The sequence below is a fragment of the Salvelinus namaycush genome, chromosome 2 (assembly GCF_016432855.1).
Source record: "Salvelinus namaycush isolate Seneca chromosome 2, SaNama_1.0, whole genome shotgun sequence".
Classification (NCBI taxonomy): Eukaryota; Metazoa; Chordata; class Actinopteri; order Salmoniformes; family Salmonidae; genus Salvelinus; species Salvelinus namaycush.
In genome coordinates this window covers 4,765,648-4,779,180 of record NC_052308.1, presented here as the reverse complement: position 1 = coordinate 4,779,180, position 13,533 = coordinate 4,765,648, and the positions used below count along the sequence as shown (strand labels likewise).

At 42.8% G+C, this 13,533-nt stretch overlaps 2 protein-coding genes across 6 annotated transcripts; both read right to left on the bottom strand.

The window, feature by feature from the left end:
* Positions 1 to 234: 234 nt before the first annotated feature.
* Positions 235 to 2,030, bottom strand: LOC120024060 (E3 ubiquitin-protein ligase rnf168-like). Of its 3 annotated transcripts, none has more exons than XM_038968170.1 (3): positions 1,988 to 2,030; positions 1,215 to 1,755; positions 235 to 675 (listed from the first exon to the last, which is right to left on the bottom strand). In XM_038968170.1, the coding sequence occupies exons 2-3, from the start codon at positions 1,538 to 1,540 to the stop codon at positions 600 to 602; spliced, it is 402 nt and encodes a 133-aa protein (XP_038824098.1). In that variant the 5' UTR covers positions 1,541 to 1,755; positions 1,988 to 2,030; the 3' UTR covers positions 235 to 599. The 3 variants fall into 3 exon arrangements, with proteins under 3 accessions (XP_038824098.1, XP_038824106.1, XP_038824114.1); XM_038968178.1 differs by having other exon boundaries at positions 1,215 to 1,733; XM_038968186.1 differs by having other exon boundaries at positions 1,215 to 1,728; positions 1,988 to 2,026.
* Positions 2,031 to 6,025: 3,995 nt separating this feature from the next.
* Positions 6,026 to 7,888, bottom strand: LOC120024040 (E3 ubiquitin-protein ligase rnf168-like). Of its 3 annotated transcripts, none has more exons than XM_038968143.1 (3): positions 7,716 to 7,888; positions 6,946 to 7,482; positions 6,026 to 6,399 (listed from the first exon to the last, which is right to left on the bottom strand). In XM_038968143.1, the coding sequence occupies exons 2-3, from the start codon at positions 7,269 to 7,271 to the stop codon at positions 6,324 to 6,326; spliced, it is 402 nt and encodes a 133-aa protein (XP_038824071.1). In that variant the 5' UTR covers positions 7,272 to 7,482; positions 7,716 to 7,888; the 3' UTR covers positions 6,026 to 6,323. The 3 variants fall into 3 exon arrangements, with proteins under 3 accessions (XP_038824071.1, XP_038824077.1, XP_038824085.1); XM_038968149.1 differs by having other exon boundaries at positions 6,946 to 7,460; XM_038968157.1 differs by having other exon boundaries at positions 6,946 to 7,455.
* Positions 7,889 to 13,533: the final 5,645 nt, after the last annotated feature.

The following is a 13,533-nucleotide window of genomic DNA, read 5'->3' as shown; positions in this document are numbered from 1 at the left end:
TAGAAACATTGTTCACAGTATATTGTATTGTAAACGGCACACATTGTACAGCATACAGTCTCTAACCTTCACCCCTCTATCTGTCTGTCCGTCCGTCTGTCTGTCTGTCTGTCTGTCTGTCTGTCTGTCTGTCTGTCTGTCTGTCTGTCTGTCTGTCTGTCTGTCTGTCTGTCTGGCTGTCTGTCTGTCTGTCTGTCCGTCCGTCCGTCCGTCCGTCCGTCCGTCCTTCCATAATTTCCTTCCTTCCATAACTTCCTTCCTTCCTTCCATAACTTCCTTCCTTCCTTCCATAACTTCCTGTATCTTTCTTTCATCCTCAATCCATTTAAAATCTTATTTTGTATTCCCTCCCCCAATCCATCCTTTATTATTAATATTATAATTTAATCCTTATTTTACCAGGTAAGTTGACTGAGAACATTACACATACCCAAAGTCAATCAAACCCAAGCATATTAATAATTGGTTCAATCTTGCTTCATTATGGAAAATCACCGGTCGGTCCTGTTTGGTGAATTATCTTCATTACTCAATGAGTATCTCCTACTCTGAAATGGTCAAATCCAGTCTTCTTCTTCTCTGCTCTTCGTCTTCTCGGTTTACAGTACATTGTGCTTCATCCTCCTCAGGAAATTCTGTAGTTTGATCCTCAGGCCACAATGCTTTGATGGAGACCTGGAGGACAGGAGAGTAGGGGGAAATAAACAGAGTAGAGAGAGAGAGAGAGAGAGAGAGAGAGACGGACGGACAGAATTACAATTTAGTAATTGAACAGACTTCTGAACCTAAAAAGGAAGCTGTACTAGCTGCATAATACGATCATAATACAATCAAAATAAGGAAACTGTCATCTAAAGTAATACCATCACAGTACAATAATACAACTGATGAAGAGAGAAATCAAGACCAACAGATATAGTGATACAGAAAGGGAGAGAGCAGACAGAAAGAGAGAGAGAGAGAACAAGTGAGATACGAGAGAGAGTGATAGCAGAGAGAGAGAAAACGTGAGAGAGAAAGAGAGAGAGAGCAGAGTGCAGCAAAAGAGAGAGTGATGGCAGAGAGTGATGGCAGAGAGTGATGGCAGAGAGTGATAGCAGAGAGAGAGCAACAGAGACAGAACAAAATGAGAGGAAGAGCAGGGAGCAGAGGAAGGTTTCTCCAGGTTTCTAAATCAGTCTATCAATCCATCCACCTTTGCCTGGGGTACTCACCATGTGTACTGTGTAGTGGTCTGTGTCTGTCTGTTAGCTCCCTTCCACTCTTCCTCCTCCTCTTCCTGTTGTGTGTCTAGTATCTGGTCCCAGATCTCAGTGTTAACCCACAGCGACCCCGACAGGGTGAGGCTGGGCTCGGTGCAGGTGATCCAACGGCACAGGGGACAGCATACTGTCAGTAGGCCGCTCTGGAGCCTGGACATCGCCTGCAAGCACAGCCCACAGAATGTGTGCTTACAGTGGAGCATCCGAGGGATCTTCTCCCTGCGAGAGTAGGGCTGGAGGCAGACGCAGCACTCCATGTCCTCGCTCATCAGACCCATGGCTGGATGGCTGGGGTGTGGATGGATGGATGGATGGATATACGGCTGGAGCACAGAGGAACTCTGGACAGAGAGTCAGTGTCTAGGCAGGAAGACGTGGGGTTTAAACGCTGGTCTGAGGTCAGTGTTCCCCTTGTGAATTCTAAACGTCCTGGTTTGGATTTGATGAGGATGAGCTGATCCTAGATCTGTGCTTAGGAGCGTAGGTCAGGAAGCTGCAAAAGACATTAAGATGTTAAATTAAATTAGATTACTTCATCACTGGCACTATGTAAACATATCTAATGTAATAACATATCTTAAATCAACAGGCTGTCAGGTTTTTCTGAAGAAATGAAGAAAAAAATATCTTGAAAAATATCACACATTTATAACATCCATAGTTATCAGATATAGACAAACCTTTACACTTTTATCATTATCAATGAGAGGCAATATTTTACTTACAGGTTCTGGAATATTTTCAGCACAGCGACCAACTATCCGACGACTAAACTTTGTGTGTGAGAGAGAAGAGTGTGTGTGCTCTTATTTTAAGCTTTGGGGGAGGAGACTCAATGGTGTTATTTTCCCAGAAAGGGCTGTCTCTCACCTCCTCTACTCTCAGGTGAGGCAGGAAAGTTCCATGGAACGAGTTAAACACTTCAAGGTCACTTCTATAGCATAGTAGGTCACTCCAGGAGAATTGCCAGGGCCGTGTATTGACATTTACAGGGCAGGTGTTCATGTCTACAAAGGGTACGCACACTGAGTGTACAAAACATTAAGAACACCTGCTCTTTTCAGGACATTGACTGACTAGGTGAATCCAGGTGAAACCTATGATCCCTTATTGATGTCACTTGTTAAAACCACTTCAATCTGTGTAGATGAAGGGGAGGAGACAGGTTAAAGAAGGATTTTTAAGCCTTGAGACAATTGAGACATGGATTGTGTATGTGTGTCATTCAGAGGGTGAATGGGCAAGACAACAGATTTAAGTTCCTTTGAATAGGATATGGTAGTAGGTGACAGGTGCACCGGTTTGTGTCAAGAACTGCAATGATGCCGGGTTTTTCACGCTCAACAGTTTCCCGTGTGTATCAAGAATAGTCCACCACCAGCCAAAGGACATCCACCAAACTTGACACAACTTTGGGAAGCATTGGCGTGAACGTGGGCAAGGATCCCTGTGGAACGCTTTCGACACCTTGTAGAGTCCATGCCCTGACGAATTGAGGCTGTTCTGAGGGCAGAAGGGGGTGCAACTTAATATCAAGAAGGTGCTACTTATGTGGTTTATACTTAGTGTACGTCCAGTTTATGATGGATCAATCTGATTTGCGGGGGAATTTTCACCGGAGAGGGGAAAGCATTTGTAGAACCCTCTCTGTGGACTTGTAGAACCCTCTCTGTGGACTTGTAGAACCCTCTCTGTGGACTTGTAGAACCCTCTCTGTGGACTTGTAGAACCCTATCTGTGGACTTGTAGAACCCTATCTGTGGACTTGTAGAACTCTGTCTGTGGACTTGTGGAATCCTATCTGTGGATTTGTAGAATCCTCTCTGTGGACTTGTAGAACCCTCTCTGTGGACTTGTAGAACCCTCTGTGTGGACTTGTAGAATCCTCTCTGTGGACTTGTAGAACCCTGTCTGTGGACTTGTGGAATCCTCTCTGTGGACTTGTAGAACCCTCTCTGTGGACTTATAGAACCCTCTCTGTGGACTTGTAGAACCCTCTCTGTGGACTTGTAGAACCCTCTCTGTGGACTTGTAGAACCCTCTCTGTGGACTTGTAGAACCCTCTCTGTGGACTTGTAGAACCCTCTCTGTGGACTTATAGAACCCTATCTGTGGACTTGTAGAACCCTCTCTGTGGACTTGTAGAACCCTATCTGTGGACTTGTAGAACCCTCTCTGTGGACTTGTAGAACCCTCTCTGTGGACTTATAGAACCCTCTCTGTGGACTTGTAGAACCCTCTCTGTGGACTTGTAGAACCCTCTCTGTGGACTTGTAGAACCCTCTCTGTGTACGTGCCTTGTTATTGTAGTATTTATGTACAGAATCAGTTCAATGGAAGCAGTTTCTCTTCTAGATAAGAGACACAGTTCAAAGGAAGCGTTATCTCTTCTAGATAAGAGACAGTGGCACAGTTCTAGTACTTTACACCACTGTTGTTGACAAATTACAACAACCTAGCAGTGCCGATTACTGTTGATAAGTGTGCTCTTCTCTTACCGCTTTAAACCATTTCACGTTACGGGCCATAGACCAGTGACCCGCGGTTTAGCATAATCCAATCCATCCATTGGTACACAAGCTCTTCCTATATTTACTTCAGAGTAAATTCAGAGTTTAGCAGCAGATTATGTCAGAGAGGAAGAGGCGAAGGGAGAGGATTTACTCAACCCAAAACCATTTTTTTGTACGGAGGTCTGTGAGAGAGTGTCGAATAATATGAGGCTTATTTGATCTAATAGCTGTTTCGTAATGTTTAGGCTGTTAGCATTTCAATCAGTTACGTCACTTGCTCTGAAACCTAGATGTAGTGTTGCCCCTTGCTCTGCAAGGGCCGCGCCTTTTGTGGAGCGATGGGTAACGACGCTTCGTGGGTGTCAGTTGTTGATGTGTGCAGAGGGTCCCTGGTTCGCGCCCGTGTCGGGGCGAGGGGACGGTTTAAAGTTATACTGTTACACTAGCCGGTCCCTGGTTGAAGTAGTATACTATATACTATACTAGATGGGCCCTGGTCAAAAGTACTATACACTGTACTAGATGAGCCCTGGTTAAAAGTAGTATACTATATACTGTACTAGCCGGGCCCTGGTCATTAGTAGTATACTGTATGATGTACTAGCCGGTCCCTGGTCATTAGTAGTATACTGTATACTGTACTATCCGGTCCCTGGTCATTAGTAGTATACTATATACTGTATTAGCCGGTCCCTGGTCATTAGTAGTATACTATATACTGTACTAGCCGGTCCCTGGTCAAAAGTACTATACTATATACTGCACTATCCGGACCCTACTCAAAAGTAGTATACTATATACTGCACTAGCCGGGCCCTGGTCAAAAGTACTATACTATATACTGTACTAGCCGGGCCCTGGTAAAAAGTAGTATACTATATACTGCACTAGCTGGACCCTGGTCAAAAGTAGTATACTATATACTGTACTAGCCGGTCCCTGGTCATTAGTAGTATACTATATACTGTACTAACCAGCCCCTGTTAAAAAGTAGTATACTATATACTGCACTAGCCGGTCCCTGGTCATTAGTAGTATATTATATACTGCACTAGCCCGTCCCTGGTCATTAGTAGTATACTATATAAGGAATAGGGGCCATTTCAGACACAACCTGTCTGTCTATTTGAAGAGCTTTTTCATGGTTTCAAGACAGCCTAGTGACCAATGCAATAACTCACAGCATGTAATGAAACGTACACAAACAAAACAGACATGAGTTCCACCAAACACAGGAAGTTTGACATGGTATTTGGAGACAGGGAGATCATTCTCGCTAACCCGAAGCCTTTTCCTAACCTTAACCTCATTCTCCTAACCAGCAACGTTAATTCTCCTAACCTGCAACATTAATTCTCCTAACCTGCAACGTTAATTCTCCTAACCTGCTGTGTAAATTCTCCTAACCTGCTATGAAAAAGTCAATTCCAGTTATAGATCGAACTGATGTGTTTTTAGGGAATCTCATATGCTAGAATGCGTACAGGGTTCTCTGAAACATGATGACGACAGAGAGGGATTTCAGTCATGTACTGCACACACCACAACCAAGGACAGTGGAATGTTTTGGGTTTGTTTTGTGTTGTAGGAAATAGTAGTGTAGAATGTGTAGTGGATTAACACCCACAACTCTATTTGGGGGCCATAAATAGTTGGATATCGGACAGTTACTTTCCTAATGTAATGATAATAATAAGCAATTTCACAACTCTAAGACAGGGTTATTTTAAAGTGGATGTATTTATTAACCAATAAATATAATTCCAGTATAAAAAACATGTTCTTCAAACAGAACAGATAAATAAAACATGTCAAATGAGGATGAACAAATCCCACTTCCCTTATATGGGGGATTGGAAATGATGCAGACAATTACATTGATAAAAACAACACTCTGCAATATGAAACTGTTCTAAATGATGTAATAATAAATACTAAACATCCACTTCCCTTCACGCAGTAATACACCTTTTATCAAATCATTAAACACCTATTAGAAACATTGTTCACAGTATATTGTATTGTAAACGGCACACATTGTACAGCATACAGTCTCTAACCTTCACCCCTCTATCTGTCTGTCCGTCCGTCCATAACTTCCTTCCTTCCTTCCATAACTTACTTCCTTCCTTCCTTACATAACTTCCTTCCTTCCTTCCATAACTTCCTTCCTTCCGTTCTTCCATAACTTCCTTCCTTCCTTCCTTCCTTCCATAACTTCCTTCCTTCCATCCTTCCATAACTTCCTTGATCTTTCTTTCATCCTCAATCCATTTAAAATCTTATTTTTTATTCCCTTCCCCAATCCATCCTTTATTATTAATATTATAATTTAATCCTTATTTTACCAGGTAAGTTGACTGAGAACATTACACATACCCAAAGTCAATCAAACCCAAGCATATTAATAATTGGTTCAATCTTGCTTCATTATGGAAAATCACCGGTCGGTCCTGTTTGGTGAATTATCTTCATTACTCAATGAGTATCTCCTACTCTGAAATGGTCAAATCCAGTCTTCTTCTTCTCTGCTCTTCGTCTTCTCGGTTTACAGTACATTGTGCTTCATCCTCCTCAGGAAATTCTGTAGTTTGATCCTCAGGCCACAATGCTTTGATGGAGACCTGGAGGACAGGAGAGTAGGGGGAAATAAACAGAGTAGAGAGTAGAGAGTAGAGCGAGAGAGAGAGAGAGAGAGAGAGAGTAGAGAGAGAGAGAGTAGAGAGAGTAGAGAGAGTAGAGAGAGTAGAGAGAGAGAGAGAGAGAGAGAGAGAGAGAGAGAGAGAGAGAGAGAGAGAGAGAGAGAGAGAGAGAGAGAGAGAGAGAGAATTACAATTTAGTAATTTAACAGACTTCTGAACCTAAAAAGGAAGCTGTACTAGCTGCATAATACGATCAACGTAAGGAAACTGTCACCTAAAGTAATACCATCACAGTTCAACAATACAACTGATGAAGAGAGAGATCAAGACCAACAGATATAGTGATACAGAAAGGGAGAGAGCAGAGAGAGAGAGAGAGAGAGAGAGAGAGAAAGCAGAGTGCAGCAAAAGCAGAGAGAGAGCAACAGAGACAGAACAAAATGAGAGGAAGAGCAGAGAGCAGAGAAAGGTTTCTCCAGGTTTCTAAATCAGTCTATCAATCCATCCACCTTTGCCTGGGGTACTCACCATGTGTTCTGGGTAGTGGTCTGTGTCTGTCTGTTAGCTCCCTTCCACTCTTCCTCCTCCTCTTCCTGTTGTGTGTCTATTATCTGGTCCCAGATCTCAGTGTTAACCCACAGCGACCCCGACAGGGTGAGGCTGGGCACGGTGCAGGTGATCCAACGGCACAGGGGGCAGCAGACTGTCAGTAGGCAGCTCTGGAGCCTGGACATCGCCTGCAAGCACAGCCCACAGAATGTGTGCTTACAGTGGAGCATCCGAGGGATCTTCTCCCTGCGAGAGTAGGGCTGGAGGCAGACGCAGCACTCCATGTCCTCGCTCATCAGACCCATGGCTGGATGGCTGGGGTGTGGATGGATGGATGGATATACGGCTGGAGCACAGAGGAACTCTGGACAGAGAGTCAGTGTCTAGGCAGGAAGACGTGGGGTTTAAACGCTGGTCTGAGGTCAGTGTTCCCCTTGTGAATTCTAAACGTCCTGGTTTGGATTTGATGAGGATGAGCTGATCCTAGATCTGTGCTTAGGAGCGTAGGTCAGGAAGCTGCAAAAGACATTAAGATGTTCAATTAAATTAGATTACTTCATCACTGGCACTATGTAAACATATCTAATGTAATAACATATCTTAAATCAACAGGCTGTCAGGTTTTTCTGAAGACATGAAGAACAAAAATATCTTGAAAAATATCACACATTTATAACATCCATAGTTATCAGATATAGACAAACCTTTTCACTTTTATCATTATCAATGAGAGGCAATATTTTACTTACAGGTTCTGGAATATTTTCAGCACAGCGACCAACTATCCGACGATTAAACTTTGTGTGTGAGAGAGAAGAGTGTGTGTGCTCTTATTTTAAGCTTTGGGGGAGGAGACTAAATGGTGTTATTTTCCCAGAAAGGGCTGTCTCTCACCTCCTCTACTCTCAGGTGAGGCAGGAAAGTTCCATGGAACGAGTTAAGCACTTCAAGGTCACTTCTATAGCATAGTAGGTCCCTTCAGGAGAATTACCAGGGCCGTGTATTGACATTTACAGGGCAGGTGTTCATGTCTACAAAGGGCACGTACACTGAGTGTACAAAACATTAAGAACAGCTGCTCTTTCTTTTTACAAAAGGTGTTCCTAATGTTTGGTTCACTCAGTGTACGTCCAGTTTATGATGGATCAATCTTCTTTGTGGGGGAATTTTCACTAGAGAGGGGGTAGCACTTGTAGAACCCTTTCTGTGGACTTGTAGAACCCTTTCTGTGGACTTGTAGAGCCCTTTCTGTGGACTTGAATAACCCTATCTGTGGACTTGTAGAACCCTATCTGTGGACTTGTAAAATCCTCTCTGTGGACTTGTAGAACCCTATCTGTGGACTTGTAGAATCCTCTCTGTGGACTTGTAGAACCCTATCTGTGGACTTGTAGAATCCGCTCTGTGGGCTTGTAGAACCCTCTCTGTGGAATTGTAGAACCCTCTCTGTGGACTTGTAGAACCCTATCTGTGGACTTGTAGAACCCTATCTGTGGACTTGTAGAATTCTCTCTGTGGACTTGTAGAATTCTCTCTGTGGACTTGTAGAATCCTCTCTGTGGACTTGTAGAACCCTATCTGTGGACTTGTAGAATCCGCTCTGTGGACTTGTAGAACCCTCTCTGTGGACTTGTAGAACCATCTCTGTGGACTTGTAGAACAATCTGTGGACTTGTAGAACCCTCTCTGTGGACTTGTAGAACCCTCTCTGTGGACTTGTAGAACCCTCTCTGTGGACTTGTAGAATCCTCTCTGTGGACTTGTAGAACCCTATCTGTGGACTTGTAGAATCCGCTCTGTGGACTTGTAGAACCCTCTCTGTGGACTTGTAGAACCCTCTCTGTGGACTTGTAGAACAATCTGTGGACTTGTAGAACCCTCTCTGCGGACTTGTAGAATCCACTCTGTGGACTTGTAGAACCCTATCTGTGGACTTGTAGAATCCGCTCTGTGGACTTGTAGAATCCGCTCTGTGGACTTGTAGAACCCTCTCTGTGGACTTGTAGAACCCTCTCTGTGGAATTGTAGAACCCTCTCTGCGGACTTGTAGAACCCTCTCTGCGGAATTGTAGAACCCTCTCTGCGGAATTGTAGAACCCTCTCTGCGGAATTGTAGAACCCTCTCTGCGGACTTGTAGATATGGACTTGTAGAACCCTCTCTGTGGACTTGTAGAACCCTCTCTGTGGACTTGTAGAACCCTCTCTGTGGACTTGTAGAACCCTCTCTGTGGACTTGTTGAACCCTCTCTGTGGACTTGTAGAACCCTCTCTGCGGACTTGTAGAACCCTCTCTGTGTACGTTCCTGGTTATTGTAGTGTTTATGTACAGAATCATTTCAGTGGAAGCCATAACTCTTATAGATTAGAGACAGTGACACAGTTCAATGGAAGCAGTTGTTGAACTTCTCCTTAACCCTTTAATGACTCACTTATCTTACAGTATATGGTATACCTGTATATTGTGGATGACGTTTGTTATAGTTCATATGGATCCCAGGACTCCATGGAAATGTCAGGTGTTAATGAGTGAGTGGGCTATCCAGTAGTTTTACCATAAAAATCTGATGACTTGATGGATGAATGAAACACCAATCAGGAGAGTTTCAGGCTGCTGTGTTGTTATTGTTTTAAAGTCACGTGTTTCTAATAAAATCAAGTCACAAGTTCAGTGGAAACCTTGTAAACAACCTCCCAACCAGTCAATTAGAAAACAGTCTCCCTGTTGAAACTTGGAAATAAACCAGATTGATTATGAAATCACAATTTGTGACGGCTCTACTATTTGTTCAACTGGAAATTCCAGGTGATTCACGCCTGTCTATTCACAATGTCAGCTAAGAGCCACGCACAACAGACACACAAACAAACACAAAGTAAAAAGAACCACCAAACATTTGTTCTATAAAATCGTCACATAATTAAGCAGGAAATCTGGATGTATCTCCCAAATGAATTCCTATCATTAAAGGGCCAGAACAAGAGACTGAAAGAGCTTTGTCAAAGTCTTCTGATAGTTTCTAATTGTTATTTTTCTGCTTCCTGAAGTAATGAGTAAGCTGCACACTGAAACAACGTGAGCTAAATGACAGTAAATGATGAGTAATTCTGCTAGCCAGGGACGGTAACCAGCTCTACCGTCAGCCCTGTTTGGTAACAGAGTGACTTTGTCCCAAATGGAACCATATTCCCTACATAGTGCACTACTTTAAAGGCAAAGGCTCTGGTCAAAAGCAGTGCACTACATATGTAATAGGGTAGCAATTGGGACACACACAGGGACAACAGAGCTGCCTACTTCTCTGATAGACACCTCAAGGCTACAATTATCAAGAAAAGTAAAATAAACCAAAAAGGAGCCATAAAATATACATATTAAACAAAGTTTATATATACAGGGCTGTTGTCTCTTCATTATGGCCTATATAGACTGTTGTCTTCTCATTATGGTCTATATAGACTGTTGTCTCCTCATTATGGTCTATATAGACTGTTGTCTCCTCACTAGGGTCTATATAGACTGTTGTCTCCTCACTAGGGTCTATATAGACTGTTGTCTCCTCACTAGGGTCTATATAGACTGTTCTCTCCTCACTAGGGTCTATATAGACTGTTATCTCCTCACTAGGGTATATACAGACTGTTGTCTCCTCACTAGGGTCTATATAGACTGTTGTCTCCTCATTATGGTCTATATAGACTGTTGTCTCCTCATTAGGGTCTATATAGACTGTTGTCTCCTCATTAGGGCCTATATAGACTGTTGTCTCCTCATTAGGGTCTATATAGACTGTTGTCTCCTCATTATGGTCTATATAGACTGTTGTCTCCTCATTAGGGTCTATATAGACTGTTGTCTCCTCATTAGGGTCTATATAGACTGTTGTCTCCTCATTAGGGTCTATATAGACTGTTGGCTCCTCATTATGGTCTATATAGACTGTTATCTCCTCATTAGGACCTATACAGACTATTGTCTCCTCATTATGGTCTATATAGACTGTTGTCTCCTCATTATGGTCTATATAGACTGTTGTCTCCTCATTATGGCCTATATAGACTGTTGTCTCCTCATTAGGGTCTATATAGACTGTTGTCTCCTCATTAGGGTCTATATAGACTGTTGTCTCATCATTAGGGTCTATATAGACTGTTGTCTCCTCATTAGGGTCTATATAGACTGTTGTCTCCTCATTAGGGTCTATATAGACTGTTGTCTCCTCATTAGGGTCTATATAGACTGTTGTCTCCTCATTAGTGTCTATATAGACTGTTGTCTCCTCATTAGGGTCTATATAGACTGTTGTCTCCTCATTAGGACCTATATAGACTGTTGTGTTGTTGCTATACTAGTCAGCTAAGTCCATTGGATGTTTAAACATATTGGTCTCTAAATCCCTGTGTAACCACAGTTAGGGAGACTCACGAAGCCGAACTGAACTGATTGGCTCATGGGTTGACTGACTGACAACAAACACAACCCAAGACGTGTCAACTCATGTCGTCATCTGTCTGAAATGGCATTCTATTCCCTATACAGTATACTGTACTATTCAGTCCCTGGTCAATAGTAGTATACTATATACTGTACTATTCAGTCCCTGGTCAAAAGTAGTATACTATATACTGTGCTAGCCGGGCCCTGTTCATTAGTAGTATACTATATATTGTACCAGCTGGTCCCTGGTCAAAAGTAGTATACTATATACTGCACTAGCCGGTACCTGGTCAAAAGTACTATACTATATACTGCACTATCCGGACCCTACTCAAAAGTAGTATACTATATACTGCACTAGCCGGGCCCTGGTCAAAAGTACTATACTATATACTGCACTATCCGGACCCTACTCAAAAGTAGTATACTATATACTGCACTAGCCGGTACCTGGTCAAAAGTACTATACTATATACTGCACTATCCGGACCCTACTCAAAAGTAGTATACTATATACTGCACTAGCCGGGCCTTGGTCAAAAGTACTATACTATATACTGTACTAGCCGGGCCCTGGTAAAAAGTAGTATACTATATACTGCACTAGCTGGACCCTGGTCAAACGTAGTATACTATATACTGCACTATCCGGGCCCTGGTCAAAAGTAGTATACTATATACTGTACTAGTGTAACGGATGTGAAATGGCTAGCTAGTTAGCGGGTACGCGCTAGTAGCATTTCAATCAGTTACGTCACTTGCTCTGAAACCTAGATGTAGTGTTGCCCCTTGCTCTGCAAGGGCCGCGCCTTTTGTGGAGCGATGGGTAACGACGCTTCGTGGGTGTCAGTTGTTGATGTGTGCAGAGGGTCCCTGGTTCGCGCCCGTGTCGGGGCGAGGGGACGGTTTAAAGTTATACTGTTACACTAGCCGGTCCCTGGTTGAAGTAGTATACTATATACTATACTAGATGGGCCCTGGTCAAAAGTACTATACACTGTACTAGATGAGCCCTGGTTAAAAGTAGTATACTATATACTGTACTAGCCGGGCCCTGGTCATTAGTAGTATACTGTATGATGTACTAGCCGGTCCCTGGTCATTAGTAGTATACTGTATACTGTACTATCCGGTCCCTGGTCATTAGTAGTATACTATATACTGTATTAGCCGGTCCCTGGTCATTAGTAGTATACTATATACTGTACTAGCCGGTCCCTGGTCAAAAGTACTATACTATATACTGCACTATCCGGACCCTACTCAAAAGTAGTATACTATATACTGCACTAGCCGGGCCCTGGTCAAAAGTACTATACTATATACTGTACTAGCCGGGCCCTGGTAAAAAGTAGTATACTATATACTGCACTAGCTGGACCCTGGTCAAAAGTAGTATACTATATACTGTACTAGCCGGTCCCTGGTCATTAGTAGTATACTATATACTGTACTAACCGGCCCCTGTTAAAAAGTAGTATACTATATACTGCACTAGCCGGTCCCTGGTCATTAGTAGTATATTATATACTGCACTAGCCCGTCCCTGGTCATTAGTAGTATACTATATACTGCACTACTCAGTCCCTGGTCATTAGTAGTATACTATATAACGAATAGGGGCCATTTCAGACACAACCTGTCTGTCTATTTGAAGAGCTTTTTCATGGTTTCAAGACAGCCTAGTGACCAATGCAATAACTCACAGCATGTAATGAAACGTACACAAACAAAACAGACATGAGTTCCACCAAACACAGGAAGTTTGACATGATATTTGGAGACAGGGAGATCATTCTCGCTAACCCGAAGCCTTTTCCTAACCTTAACCTCATTCTCCTAACCAGCAACGTTAATTCTCCTAACCTGCAACATTAATTCTCCTAACCTGCAACGTTAATTCTCCTAACCTGCTGTGTAAATTCTCCTAACCTGCTATGAAAAAGTCAATTCCAGTTATAGATCGAACTGATGTGTTTTTAGGGAATCTCATATGCTAGAATGCGTACAGGGTTCTCTGAAACATGATGACGACAGAGAGGGATTTCAGTCATGTACTGCACACACCACAACCAAGGACAGTGGAATGTTTTGGGTTTGTTTTGTGTTGTAGGAAATAGTAGGGTAGAAT